General features: G+C 39.7%; 1 protein-coding gene across 1 annotated transcript in view; it reads right to left on the bottom strand.

Annotated features, from left to right (window-relative positions):
• The window catches only part of LOC145658470 (inosine-5'-monophosphate dehydrogenase 1a-like), a 42,403-nt gene extending 27,688 nt beyond the window's left edge, over positions 1-14,715 (bottom strand). The window contains exons 1-4 of the mRNA XM_081715356.1: positions 14,476-14,715; positions 14,146-14,352; positions 13,719-13,804; positions 13,390-13,591 (exon numbers count right to left, since the gene is read on the bottom strand). Of these exons, the coding sequence (XP_081571482.1) occupies positions 13,390-13,591; positions 13,719-13,804; positions 14,146-14,352; positions 14,476-14,547 (567 nt within the window). The 5' untranslated portion in view covers positions 14,548-14,715. The remainder of the gene's footprint in view (positions 1-13,389; positions 13,592-13,718; positions 13,805-14,145; positions 14,353-14,475) is intronic.
• Positions 14,716-15,913: the final 1,198 nt, after the last annotated feature.

The raw sequence follows: 15,913 nt of genomic DNA, 5'->3' as shown, positions 1-15,913 counted from the left end.
TCTGATCTGCTGGAGGGTCTGCTTCATGGCAAGAGGCATCAGCCTCTCGTCTGACACTCCTATCCCATATTTACCCTTGTACTAACCCACTTGCCACAAGCCATGCTTTATGAGGTCCTCACAGACTCACAGAAGAAAAAGTGATACAGCCTATTAAAGAATGTCATGCTTCAGTTACATGCTTTTTTCTGTACTCACACTTCCTCCAAATGTCTCACAGAATCAAATCATTTTCAACCTGCCATGAAGTGGATACAAATCAACAGAACGGCATAAAGAGAAACCACAACAACAGATGAATAAACAAAACAAGACTTTCCATGTTCAACTTGACATCTTTATTAGTTGGTAGTTGTTTAGTTGTTTTTATTTTTTGCTTTCTGCGGAATATGTAAGGACCTGTTTCCACTGAAATATAAACCACTAAACAGAACTAAAGTGCTGAAAGGCATATGTGGAAAAGGAAAACATTACACAATCAAAAACAACCATATTTTGTGCATCTTACTAATTAATTAAATTTCAGTTCTAATTCAATGATTACATCCAACCTAGACATACAGGTTTTGCCTGTTAGAACATAGGGGAATCTTTTTAGCAATATATATTGCTGACTGAACTGACTGGCATCTATTTAGTGCAAATCTCATGGTCATTCCATGGAAAACTACAATGAACACAAGCTGCAGTACAAGATCTCATCATGCATCTTACTGAGATGTAATCTGATCTCCATGTACTGTTCAGAGGAATTCAAAGTCTTTGTCCAGCTCTTTGAAATTAAAATATTAAGTCACAAATAATGATTCCTATGAACATTAAACATATGTAACAAATGTGTCTTTAATAACAGGAACATTGAAAGGAGAAACAGTAACTTCCATAAACTGTAAGAAACAGGTGAACTGGGCTTGGCAAGAGTAGAGGTTAAGAAAGGTCTGCTTGTGTGTGCACATGTGTGCATGCATACCAGCTTGTTCAATATTATTTTTCATTTTTATCACATACTGAAAGTTGCCTAGGTGCTCTGCTACATCAGTCACCATTCCAGAGGCCTTGATCCTGAAAGAACATGCAGGAATGGATGTTGGCAGATTCCATGTGCTGAATGTACACATAGAATTAACAGATACAGAATATATCCTCCTACAAGAGAGGTTTATTGGTAGCTACAAATACATAAAACAGTTTAGTCAAAGTGTTTCCAAAAAAGATCTTATAGCAACTTTAATGATAAAGCATACCAGACTTCACAAGTATTTTTGTTGCATAATTATCTCTGACTCACCCACTAGAGGGCACAACATCCCTATTTAGTCATTTAGTGGTAGTGAATGGCCTGGGCCAATTAAAATTAGACTAACCTTAGCCTTCTATGTTTTATTAAATTATCCTCTCTTCATTATGTTACACCTACATGATTCAATTATTTCTCCAATTCCCACAATGCCTTAGACTCAACCGTCACACTAATCCTTTAAGGTAGAAGTTCTCCTATTGATTGGTTGTCAGCCTTAGTCAGCTTTATGATTGTATAAGAGACATTAAATTTAAATTATTCAATTGTTTAGTTATTGCAATTAATTTGTTTAAAAAATGTTACAATGGCGTAATAGTCAGCAAATATATCTATGTGTAAGGATATAGGCATGCAAATTTTGATACAAGGTTTCTTATTTATGCATTTTTGATGATGATTATACTACTGCAGCACTGTGCGATGCTAATTAGACTACTGAAGTGCTCTGTGATGCTAATTAGACTACTGAAGTGCTGTGTGATGCCAGCTAGACTACTGCAGTTCTGTATGATACCAGTTAGACTACTGCAGCACTGTGTGATGCTGATTAGGCTAATACAGTGCTGTGCGATGTTGATTAGACTGCTGCAGTGTTGTTCTTTATGGGCTTCCTGTCTGTAGGTTAAAGAAGCTGCAGAACATTCAGAAAATGGCTGCTGGAGTTCGAACACACACCAGCTTAAGGGAACATATAACTACTACACTCAAACATTTACACTGGGTTCCTGTTCGTGGCTGTGTGCAGTACAAAATCCTTCTCTTGGTTTTTGCCCTCATGGTCTGACCTGTCCATCCCTTTCTGGTGTTCCTCATATGTCTTTTCCTTCACTCTGTCTCCATCCCTCTGACACTCATCTGCTCTCTGTCCCTCACATCACATTCTGCACTATTGGCGTTTCTGGAGCTGCAGACCCAAGGCTTCTTCCTCCAGCTGCTCATTTACAAGAATTTCATAACTCATCTCTTTGTCTGAGATCATTTCAACCTTTAATTGGTTACTATAGTATGCACTTGCATCAATGTTATGTCTATTTTTTAACCAGTTTTACTCCATCCTGTTATCTTATTTATATATTTGAATCTTCTTTATATTTTATTTGACCTTTTTTATATTGTATGAACTTGTAAAGTGTCATTGGGTAACAAGAAATGCCCGTAATTTCTTAATTAGAATAAAATTCTTCTTCTTCTTCTTCTTCTTCTTCTTCTTCTTCTTCTTCTTCTTCTTCTTCTTCTTCTTATTATTATTATTATTATTATTATTATTATTATCAAACATTGTATTGATCATCCTTTCAAAGGTTGCTGGTGTTACTTTTGGGCTATTATTATCAAATTTAGAATGGTGCGTTTTGCCTGGAATTAGTTTCTTTTGTATTGAGCAACCTAATGGAAAAAGTTGTTCTTGAGCATATAATCTACTATTTTTCACTTAATGAATCGTTGATTTCAAGCATGCCTATAAAGCAGATCATTCTACGTGCACAGCACTGACAAAAATGATCGACAAGATATTTTTACAAGAAAATGATGGTCGGAATCGTATTACTTGACTTTACTGTGGCATTTGTTATTAACAAAACAAAGTATATATGGGTTTAGTCTATGGTAAAACAGCAGTTTCTCCTCCCCTAGATGCTTTCATTGTGGTGTTTCCCAGGGGAGCTGTCAGGAAAGAGCTGTCTAAGCTCTGGTTAGCTGAGAATGAATCTGCAAGCCTCACACTGCCCTGTCAGTAAGGAGAGCGAGCATGCCTCTCTCATGCCTCAGAGCTCAGGAGAGGCTGGCCTGCGGTCTAATGGGCGTCTTTAGGAATATCTGTGATAGTAAACACAATATAAATTATGCGAGAGCTCAACATAGTCACACTGCCAGGCAGGTTAGTTAAACCAAAACCCAAAACAGGTGCAGCGTGCAGATCTGTATTGTCTTGGTCACCACAGTATGGAACAAGTTACCAACTATGATCATGGGAGTACACAGTTTTGTTGGTGGAGCCCAGGAAGAGCAGCTGCTACCTCAGCTAATGGGGATCCAAATAAAGACACGAAAAATAAAGACATTTCAGTAGTTATAGGAAGTAAAGCTGTTCTGTAGAATTCAGAATTACAACTCAGATTGCATATGTTTGCAGGACAAAGTTATATTGTTTTGCTGACAAATATGAAAGGATGATATCAAAGTTGTTGTTTTGGAGCAGAACAGCATCTAGTCTGGTAGGCTACTACTTCAACTACTCACTTCTTCAAGAGGTATCCACAGTACTTCAGGTACAAACCGTTCTATTCTATCCTCTACAGATTTCTGTGAGTTTATGTTTGCATAATATGAATTTCTGTTTACATTCATCAACTTTTTTTATGAAATATACTGTATAGTGAATTTGCTGAAGTCTACACCATAATGAAGTTTATGAAAAACAATGTTTATGAAAAAAAAGCATTTAAATGCTCATCAATCAAAGAGTATTAATTTTGTAAAATTGTTGGGTAGTTAAAATAGTTTTATTTTCTGCTTTCTACTAATTTTACTTCACTTGTTGTGAAGGAAAAAAAAACTACTAAGCAACCACATGTAACTTATGATGTGTTCTAATCTGAAATTGTTTAGTGGATGAAACACTGCAGGTGCTGTTGTTGTTAGTGCTAACTGCTTTATAGTACAGAAATAATAAATGCTGAATCTCCTGATTGCCTTATTATCGCAAATTTTCTGCCTTACTCTATTTTAGGGAAAACAATGGCGCTGTTAAAGCTCAACCAAGCTACTAAGAGTTTCACCAAAGCACAGGATTACAGAAATGACATGATGCTGCTGATGCAGCCCTATGCTAACTGGGAGCAGTATCTATTGCCGGCACCCGTCTCCATCGATTTACTGGCTCAGCTGGTACGCATTTCTGCTGCAGATGACTTCTCCATCAATAAAAATCCACCAAAAGATGGGTTCAAATTCATCAGATACCCCAATTCTTTTAGGGCCTGCCTCTTTCAAGTATGTAATGGTTGCTGGCAAGCCTTTAATGTTGCTCACAAGAACATGGACCAAATTCGTATGTACACCGGACAGGTTCCAGAGTACATCAAAAACTCAGTTGGGCTCATAATACAGGAGGATGATGGTCTTGTCCAAGCCTTCTTACCAGCTGAGCTTCAGAACATTGCGCACATATCATCAGACTGCTTAAACCTGGCCATCATGACTGAGAAACAATTCTCAGATATCATCAAGCTGATGCAAGAACTGGTGGAGGCTTTGGTGAATGCAAGACAGAGTCATGATGAGGAGATGGAAGAAATCAAGAAAAACATTGAGATAGCAAAGATTAAACGGGCTGAAGCTAAGGAGGCAAGCGACAGGGCCGAGGCTGCTTTCAATCTGGCTAATGAAAGATTAGCTGAGGACAGAAGGGCCTACCAGCAAGCAATGAAAGATTTGCCAAGTGGATGGGGCCTTTTTGGCCTGAAGCTAATATCAAGTATGTCAGAGCAAGCAATATCAATAGCCTGTGCGTTTGCAACAGAATTTCTTCCAGGACAAATTATCCAAACCTATCTCCAGCGGACACTATTACACCAAAAGCCATAACACATGTGATCAAAAACTGAAAAGGCACTCCTGAAAGCCACAGAAACATGGCCACTGGAATGAAGAGTAACGTGGATGAAATGTTGGCAACAAGTAACATATTTTCCTAAATCTATAACATTTCTACTAGTGGTTGAGAAAATGGAAGAACTTTGCAAAGGTAAGGAAATAAATTGGCCTGAGGTGTATGATCAGGAGAAGCAAACGGTAAAGTCTGATTACTTGGTGGGACTATTTCAGCAAGTCAGCAGAGATATACAGCAAGAAGCTGAATGCCCGATTAAATCCGAGGCACTAGGCATCTGTGACAAGGGTATCTCCACTTTAACAGAGCTAGGTAAATATGCTCCAGAGGGGAAATGTGATGATGCCAAAACAGAGGAGCTTATTAAAGCCATTGACGAACTGAATGTAAGGGCCATGGCCTTTTATTCCAAAAGCAAGTCTTTTACAAATCAGCCATCTTTCTTGACAGCACCCCCCGAGTCAAGTCAACAGCAAATCTATGACTCAGCAAATACAGATGTGGTCCAGATGCACTTAAAACAATCTCATCTACGTCTACAAATGGCTGAAACCCAGCTAAAAATTGCAAATGAACGGAACGAGAAGACTATGGACAACTTGGATCAGAAGAAAAAAGCTCTTGCTGAAATTGTGAGTGAGCTGAAACATTATAATCTCAAGGAGATCGACTTCAACAAGAGAATTGTGGTGCTAGCGAAAGGCCTGGAAATCATGGGGCAGGTGAAAGAACAGTGGGAGAAACTGGTGCACTTCTTTCAGATCATTTCAAACATTGTTAAGACCACTCTTAGTGAAAATCTTAAACATTTTAAGCAGACTGTTGAAATAGCTGTAGAGAACAACTACACCTACAGCATGTTTGTCAAAGACAAAATCTACACTAATGCTCTGAATGCTTCTGCCTACGCCTATTTGGTTAACATGATGTCTACCACTTACACTGAGGTGTCTGTCCAGTACCTGATGAACAATGTCAGTACTCTGGGAAGACTGATGACCATGGATCCAAACTCACCTCAGTTCCTTGCAGAGATTGACAAGTTAGGGAAGGAATGCGAATCTGCCCAAAATGGTATCAACAGCCTTGCAGCAAGAAACAGGAAGGAGTTTTACAACAGATGCGAGGAAAGAATAACTCAAATCAAGACAATCCTTACCCCAGCACTGGCCCCACTGAGTGAAAAGGACAATCTCAATCTGAAGAAGGCAATAGATGCAATGAAGGAACCAATTCAGAAGGTGGAGGAAGACAAACCAGCAACTGAGATGAAGGCTATAACTGAGGATGATGCTGACCAATATGCATAACTTCATAATAGTGCATTTAATAGTGCATTTTCCTATACTTTTCTTTTTTCTGTCATTTTAATGTAGTATGTATACAGTATTACATTTGACAAAAACATGATTAGAAGGTTTGACCTAATTCCTGTCTGTTAATTTATTCTGAATAATCAATTTTGTTCTTTTGATTAAATTACTGCAGCATCATACTGTCTCGTATTGTTTTTCTTTGTGATTCAAAGAACTTTAAAATCCAAGAGGTAATATGTATGCCAAACAAACAAACAAAAAACCATTTCAGATTGCAGAGTAGCTATTACTAATTATTAGCTATTGCTCATCTCTTTTTCAGTAGAAAAAAGAAATTGGAGTTTAGATTTACTAAAGTGTAATGAGTGAACTAAAGCCATTAGATTTGAGTAAACTCACAATTCTTCACACATTAATTGTGTTGCACATTGAGTGTGAGTGCAGTGTGGTGAACAGAGGAATACAGGCTCAGTAAAGGAAGTAGCAGTTCTTAGCAGCTAGGGTGGTACTGATGGGCCCAACATCTTAGTAAAAACAAAGTCTGACACTTTACACAAAAAAGAAATCACAGACACTATGATTTCATTATTTCAAAACATTAGCTATAATGAATCATTTTAGTGAATTATTATGATTATTATGGCCCTAACCACACAACTAAGAGAATAAAGGACTGGCTTCAGGACAACTCTGTGAATGTTCTTGAGTGGCCTAGCCAGAGCCCAGACTTGAACCCAACTGAACATCTCTGGAGAGATCTGAAAATGGCTGTACCCCGGCGCGCCCCATCCAACCTGATGGAGCTTGAGAGGTTCTACAAAGAAGAATGGGAGAAACTGCCCAAAAATATGTGTGCCAAGCTTGTAGCATCATACTCAAAAAGATTTGAGGCTGTAATTGCTGCCCAAGGTGCTTCAACCAAGTATTGAGCAAAGGCTATGAATACTTATGTACATGTGATTTTTGGTTTTTTTATTTTTAATAAAGTTGCAAAAACTCCAAACAAAGATTTTTTCACTTTGTCATAATGGGGTATTGTGTGTAGGAGTTTGAGGGGAATTATTATTTTTTTAATCCAATTTGGAATAAGGCTGTAACATAACATAAAATGTGGAAAAAGTGAAGCGCTGTGTGTGTGTATATATATAAATATTTGTCATTTCACTTTTCTTGGGGATTAATTAGTCCAGAGGCCTATAAGAGCTTGTCAAGGAAAAAACGTGTGTATGGGTGCATGCATGTATATGTATATGTATATTAGGAACCAAGCATTAAACCATTAAGCTGCAATAAAACTGAGACACAATTGTCTTGGAGAAAAGAAAAACCATGTTCAGTTAGCACAGGCTGTATCAAAAGCCATAGAACCAGAGGACATTAAAATCATAATTCTCACCTTGCATAATCTCTCATGATTCAACTGTATATGTAAACAGATATGCATTGGTGTGTTGTAAGGTGTTCTGCCATTATCTGATGATATGTTTGCAGAAAGTGTGTTACATCTCTAGAGAGACAATTGCCTCCTGGCCTCTTTTTGGTGGAGAATGGAAAAAGATACACATATACACAGACCCGCGCACGCATGCACACACACACACGCACGCAGCATTAGTTTAGCTGCAGATGCAGTTACTGCATCAACACTTCTAACGTGACTGCCATGTGGCCTCTGCAAGTCCAACCCTCATCAACATGTGCTTCATGTATCTGGATCTCTTTTTATCTCATTCTTATTTTTTATGTCATTCTTTCTCTTTCTCTCTTATCCCTATAGGCTCTATTTGCTTTCTGCTAGCAAACAAGAGGTTAAAAAGACTATTTCCCTTTGTTTGTTTTATCATTTTTATTTTCATTGCAAAATCTGATGTGTGTGTAGTCTTAAATAGCGTCTCATATGGAAGGTAAACACATACTTTCAGAGTTAGACTGATTTGACTGAAACACTAATCAATATCTTAACATTGTTTAACTGCAAAAGTGTATAAATGGTTTTGATAACCACTGAAAAGATATGGAATGATGAAATGTATGTAGGGCCATTCTAATGTACTACTGACCAATCATTCTCTGCCTCAGGAAGTGTCCTTAATCTCTTATCCAACTCTCTGAGAAAAGGAGAGCGATAGAGAGAAACAGACAAAGAAATATGTAAATGTGCAAAGTAAATGTGTGTATCTTGCTTATGGTCAAAGAAAGAAATCTAATAATTCTGTACTAGACAAATGTGTGACAGATTTACTTAGAGAAGTAAAATAGTTTGAGGAGTTCAGAGTTTTAATAGTGTTGCAGAAGAACAACAAAAACATTGCCTGAATTTCAGAATCCCAGAAAACAGGCACAGAAAATTTGAGAGCAGACTGCTAAATTCAACTAAACAATCCAAAAGAGCAGGGGGAGCAGTGCCAGTACCAGACAGCGATGGCGCAGGTCGGGACACTCTCTATGATGCTGTTGCAGACCAGATCAGGATGACGGACATGCTGTCCTTCTTCAGTCTCCTCAGGAAGCAGAGCTTTCTTCACTAAGGAAAAAGTGCTCAGGGACCATGAGAGATTGTTTGTGATTTTAAGAGAGTGTATGTTCTCACTCTTCACTGTATGTATTGGGGTGTGAGGCATTTGCATCCTTCTGTAGTCCATAGTCATCTCTTTTGTCTTTTTGACAACCAGAGAAAGGCATGTCTGGAGAGACTGTGACAAAGGCTTTGACTTCTTTAATTGTTTCTGTATTGTTTTTCATGGTATAAATAAAATGTAAAAAGGCAAATCTAAAGCAAACATATGAATCTAATTAATCTAATTAAGGCTAAAGTGAAAAGAAAGCAAGCCCACAATAGTTTATTCTATTCTGTGTGATGACAATGGAATTGTCAACAAAACCAAAACTGTGATGTCATAATATCACTGACCATTGTCATAATAGCTATTCTTATAATCTGCTTGACAAAGGTAAAATTGGTCAGTCTGTTGACAGAAATGGGAGGTTGCAGCAGCAAAATGCAGTTCTGCTGCTCTCACAGAAGATCTTCGAAGAAGAAGAAAACGAAGATTTTGTTGGACAGGAACACACAAAAAGCAATGAGTAGATTGCAACAAGAACTACCTGACAGAGTAGATACGAAGGAAATTAGAAAACGACACTGTGTTAAAATTGGAAAATTTGAGGAGGAATGTAGTGGGAAGGAGTTGGAGGAGAAGCAGAAGGAGACAAAAAATGAACAGAGTGAAAGATGGCACCTGAAGAGTGAAAGAGAGGATCTAGAGAGTGAAAGACAACACCTGAAGGGTGAAAGAGAGAATCTTGAGAGTGAAAGACAACACCTGAAGAGTGAAAGAGAGGATCTAGAGCGTGAAAGACAACACCTGAAGAGTGAAAGAGAGGCTCTAGAGAGAGAAAGACAACACCTGAAGGGTGAAAGAGAGAATCTTGAGAGTGAAAGACAACACCTGAAGAGTGAAAGAGAGGATCTAGAGCGTGAAAGACAACACCTGAAGAGTGAAAGAGAGGCTCTGGAGAGAGAAAGACAACACCTGAAGGGTGAAAGAGAGAATCTTGAGAGTGAAAGACAACACCTGAAGAGTGAAAGAGAGGCTCTAGAGAGTGAAAACCAAAACCCAAAGTGTGAAAGAAAGAACCTGAAGACGTTATGGGACAAAGTAGTGGGGAAGAAAACTAAGCAGCAGCGCATGGGGAGAGCCATGGCTGGGGAAGCTTTGTACTGCTCAAAGGGACCACACACTTCCCAAGGAGGACCAGCTAAAGAAATCGGTAGTATGCAGAAAGGTTTCCCGAGCACATAAAAAGGCTATGATTACCAACTGGCCAAAGAGACAGACGCTGTGCTTGACTACATCAGAACTATGTTTATAACCAGTCAATATGAACTTCTACCAATCCATCCAAAACCTGATAAAGGAGACCTGAATGACGATACTACTGGAACTACAAAATTACTGGGACTACTACTATTTAGCATTCTGAAAAAATAAAAATGAAAAAGTCCTCATGTTCTTTAAAAAAAATAAATCAATAAAATGTAAAAAGCTCAAAAAGCTTTTTTAAACATTGGCAACTGTGTATTTGATTTACCTCGGAATGGGTGCAGCTGGTTCATGGCGCATGTGTTCGAGCTTTAGCCTCTGTATTTGGCATTTCAGTGCATCGAGCAGTTGAAACTATAGCAAGCAAAGGCAAAAGGAGCTGTGCGGTCGATGTTTGTGCAAGTGGTCTTCCACATAGTCCCATGCTGTGCTGGGTTTAGGGTGTGTTTGCAGGGAGAGCCCAGCGCTTACAGGCTAAGAGGATTACAGTGGAGCATTGCAGGGACTGTCAGAATACAGAGCGCGCGCGCGCGTGTGTGTGTGTGTGTGTGTGTGTGTTTTCTCTACACATTTGGAAGAGAGAAAACAGAGCTGTGATGTAGTTGATAAAATTGCAGGCCTGGCACAGGCTCTGCTCAGAATGGTGAGAGAGCACTGGAGGAGTTTGGGAGTTTATTAATAGCGTTTAGCTCACTACAGAAGGAGTAGATCAGGGCTTTGCTGGGAAGGATGATGATAGGGTTTGATCACACCATTTAGCACAACATTGTCATGTCCATGCTGTGCATGGTTCTAAAGAAAAGGATCTATGTTATTCAATCCAATAAATTTCAAATTCAAATTTTCTGTTTCTCATGAATGAATGTGGACTATAGGATGGGGGGTGTCAACTGTTTGTGTGTGTGCGCGTGTGATTTAGACGGTTGAGAGAGTTGAGAGATAATTTCATGACAACGAACCAATTAAAATCAAAATTATTCACACTGTGTTGACAAGAGACACACACACAAACACACACACACAAAGAGAGAGAGAGAGAAACAAAAATAATCACAATCAGGGCTCACCAGATCTCTCAGAGTCTCTCTGACAGGCCCTAATCCACTCCGCCAATTGAAAAACAAAAAGTAGCAGAGAGAATAGCAGTGTGGCAGTATATGAATGTGCCCCCAACAAATATATAATTCACACACACACACACACACACACACACATCTTTCACACTTACACATCCATACTCACATGTACACATGTATACACCATTGAACTACACACATCTATATTCACATGCACAAACAAACACCCCACACAAATGTTTGGTCTTTGTGCAAATTCACTTGGAGGTAGGCCAACATTCTAGATATAAAATATGTGACAATAAACATAGCCTCAGTACGTTTCATTTCATGCATTTACATCTTGATCCACACAAACACTTTCACACTCCTTTGCCTCACACTCACAAACACAAGAAACACTCGGGTGGCCTTCGGTAGCAGGAGGGATGTCAGTGCACAAAACACTGGCTTGAAATGTTTTTAACCCCCATTTCAATGAAGACCATCATACCTTGCAAGGTATAGCATTCTTTCACTCTCCTGGACAACCTCAGGCTGTTCCTGGAACCAGCAAAGCCAGTGGTTTTGGCCTCTGTCTGAAGCACAAAGGGGGTATGCAGGAGGCGTAGCGGAGCATGTCAGGAGGGTGGGCAGAGCCCTCTCCCAGCAGTGGCAGAGGAGAAAGGGCACATGGAGCACAGTGGCTACGGTTGACACCTGCAGGAGGCGACATGTGGGCAGGGCCAGTATGAGCCCACTTGGACCCATCTGCCACCACAGAAAACTCACCTGCTGTGTGTGTGTGTGTGTGTGTGTGTGTGTAGATTTGTTGACATTGTTCATGAGTCAGTGAATCATGTTTTTGGTGGATATCATGTTTTCAGCTCACAAATATTATAAATAATAATACAGGTAATAAAACAGGGAAGAAAGTAGATGTTAGCCGGTGCAGCATTTACTTAATTCATTATTCATCTTTTATGTTAGTGTGTAACTCTCATATTGTAGTCTCCTGAAAGACAGACAGAGGCAAATATAGGCAAAGATAGCATTCAACTGTTATTCAGGGATATCCCACCATTGGGAGTGGACGATTAGGGGTGCTGGAGTAGGAAGGTATTTGTAGTACATTCCTGTTGTAGGCCTTCCTATAGTGTTTAACTGATTTCCATAACTGAAATACATTATAATGTTTAAAAGTTTAGAAACGTGAGCATAATACTCCAGAAGATGTAGCGTCCTGGTGTGTGAATGAGTAGTAATCTTTCTGAAACAATAAGTTTGATTTAATTCTCGTTTTCATTTCCTTGTGGATTGTATTATTTTATTTGAAACATTTGACTCAAAATAAAGAAATAGTGCAAAAATGTGAAAAGGCACTACAGGATGCATCTTGAATAAACGAAAACCTCGACCAGATGTTGTAAACTTAGAACAGTAATTATGTTCTAAGAATGTTGATAAAAAAGAACAGGAATTTACAATATATACATTTGCCTGCATAGTATCCCAAGTGTTCCATCGACTGCACTCTTCTGGATGAGGATCTCGGATGTTGTTCCTGGGATCTGCTGGAGCCACTCTCCCAGTTTGATGGTCATCGTCCCTAAACCCCTGGTGCCCTGATTGCTACCAGAGCCAGTGTTTCCTCTTCTTTTAGCGTCTCATGTTCCTTGTTGCTGATGTTGCTATCTCTTGCGATTGCTACATCCATCACTATGACTCTTTTCTGCTGTTTATCCATCACTATTATGTCTGGTGGTTTGGCTATTACCATCTTTTAAACAATTTTCTGGTATACGATGTCTTATCAAAGATAACCCATCCACACTCTAAGAGCATCCACACCATCATCAATCAAATTCTTCGTCTGAGCAGCTGTCACTACTACACAGACATACACAGAGACAGAGCGAGAGAGAAGGATGAAAGTGAACACAGCAACAAATGAAAAGAACCAAACACCATCAATTCTTACCTACCTCAACCCTCTCAGTTTACAGAACAAGCAAATGTGAGAACTGTGACTCACCATTCCCCCCCACCACCTGGAGCTCAGGATACTTCTGTTTAATGTAGTTAATCATGCTGATCTGAAACACCGAGTTTCCCTGAGATGAGTCCTAAAACAATAGACACAGCCTTCAGACCAAATTCACTATGTCCAATCACAGTCCTGTGTTACACAGCCTCATAGCAAAAATAGTTTGTCATTTGATTCAGGCACCATACTCAGGATGGAGACTAATCCCACTCCCTTTAGGACCTTAAGACCTACCAGCACCACCACGTCCACTCCTGCCTGCACGAGCAGGTCCAGCCGGTACTTGTCATCCTCACGGGTAACGATGGCAGCGCCACACAGCAGCTGTTTGCGGGAGTCTTTAGAGGCCAGAGGGTAGTCTCTGTTCTTCTTCAGATCAGTGCGAGCAATTATAGCCACCAGCTCATCACTGTCGTTCACAATGGGCAGTTTACCTGCAATCAACAAGCGTCCCCACGACCGACCCGTTACTCAGAGAAGAAGTGGAGAAGTGAAAATAACCTTTCAAAGTCCTTTAGAAGCAGTTTCACTTCTCAAGCTGAAAAGATGAAGAATCAGACCTTTTTTTGCTGCACTGCAGGATGTCATTGGCCTCTTTGAGTGTAACACCTGCTGGTGCAACCACTAAATCTTCCCTCTTTGTCATTGCCTGGCAAATATCACAAATAAATCACAAAAAGATGTGAGTTTAAAGAATGTGATTTTATACACACACACACACACACACACACACACATATATATATACACATTTTTTATTTTTATATATATATATATATATATATATATATATATATATATATATATATATATATATATATATATATATATATATATATTGCCCTCTTTCACACACTGACACAGAAATATCACAATTTCATGATAGTTCTATTCCACCTATATTTTTAAGCATTGTATGTCATATGTGATTCATTTGTGTTTTTAAAAACCTTTTGTATATTGTATGTACAATCAAAGATGAATCACAAACCTCTTCCAACAGCCGGTCATAGTCCTTCTCTGAGAGGAAGTCAATGTCTCGTGACGTCACGATTCCCACAAGCTTGCTGCCCATCTTGCCGGTTTCGGTGACAGGGATTCCAGAGAAGCCGTGTCGCACCTTGGCCTCAAACACATCTCCGACCGTGTGCTGTGGACTCATCACCACCGGATCCGTGATGAAGCCCTGCTCGAATTTCTGCCATGACACCATATATTGCTCTGCTGATGAGAGGCCTCAGGGAAGCTTGTGTGTAAATCTGCATGTTCAACGTGTTGTTCATTATATTCCTATTAAGACAATTCACTGAAAGTTTGACACCTTAACTTTCCGGACTTCATTTGCTTGGAACTCTGGGGTGCAATTGTGATGGATGATCCCAATACCGCCCATGAGCTGTAATACAAAATCACAGAAAGCTAAATGGAAAAGCAACAGGACTTCATGGTTTTGAGTGTGTGGGGGATACTCACAGCCATAGCGATGGCCATGGAGGATTCAGTCACAGTACCCATGGGGGAGGAAATAAGTGGCGTCTTCAGGGTTATCTTCCGGGTCAGAGCAGAGGTCAGATCCTGAATGACAGACGCAAATGGTAACAGAAAGGAACCAATGTTCTACAGAACAATTATCTTTGTTTATGTTCATGCTTGTATTTTCATACAGACTATGCATTGCACAAAGATAAGAACAGTTTGGGGTGTTACTTTGGACAGCTTTCACATATGCACACATCTCTATCCCATTATTAATTTGACTTCAAGTGACTTGGATGTGCTCATTCAAAGCACAAATATTGCTGTTTTTATAAGCAGGGCATCAGTTTAACCTCCCTGTGGTAAGACAGACAAAAACATCCTACGTTCTCTCCCACATTCTAGCACACACACACACAAAATGTAACACCAAATATAAATACCACAATATATACTATCCCATATCCATTACACATGGGAATTTTGGTTCGCGCCTCCCTCACACTGTCATACACACACACACACACACACACCCACACACCCCTCAGCCTCTCTGCCTGTGACAACACACCCTATGCACCTGGGATGCCAACACCACCAATTTTGCACATCTTATTTGCACTCCTTCATCCCTCTCTTACACTATGCCACACTCCACCCTCTGTTGTAGTCGTGTTCACACTACATGGCAACTGACTCAGCTCCTCCATCTCACTGAAGGTAGAGGAGACCGCCAGCTCACTAATTAATTAGGAAGATCCCGCCCCCTCCACTAAATCATTACTAGATGTGCTGTATTTACTGAAACACACACACTGGTAAGCCCTTATGGGGCATGTCAGGATACCTGCTGAGCTGTTTTGGTGCATTTTGCAAAAGTACTCACCACTTCATCTGAGGTAAAGTCAATGAAGCCAGGCAGGATCAGAAAATCACTGAATCAAAGACCACAGAACAAACAAACAAAGAAAAACTGATACTAAAAATACATTATACTAACAACCTAGCAAATACAAGTCACATCAGAAGTAGATGTACGCTAAAGAAAGGCTATTCTGTCTGTGCTCTCATGTAAACAGAGTTAAAACGTAAGCGTTTTACTGATCCGCGGATCGAAATATTTATCCAGTGGGTGTTGGCCGAGGATGCTAAAGCTATTTCTATTCGTTACGCTTTGCCCTTTCTCCATTTCGACGTGCTATCCTTTTATTCGGGAGAGCCGATGTCTCGCATTCGCAGCATGCAAACAACAACCGTCATTATCGTACTCAAGTAGTACACAC

Source organism: Electrophorus electricus, chromosome 6 (assembly GCF_041902795.1).
Source record: "Electrophorus electricus isolate QZ-2024a chromosome 6, ASM4190279v1, whole genome shotgun sequence".
In the NCBI taxonomy this organism is placed as follows: domain Eukaryota; kingdom Metazoa; phylum Chordata; class Actinopteri; order Gymnotiformes; family Gymnotidae; genus Electrophorus; species Electrophorus electricus.
This window is presented reverse-complemented; position numbering and strand designations above follow the sequence as displayed.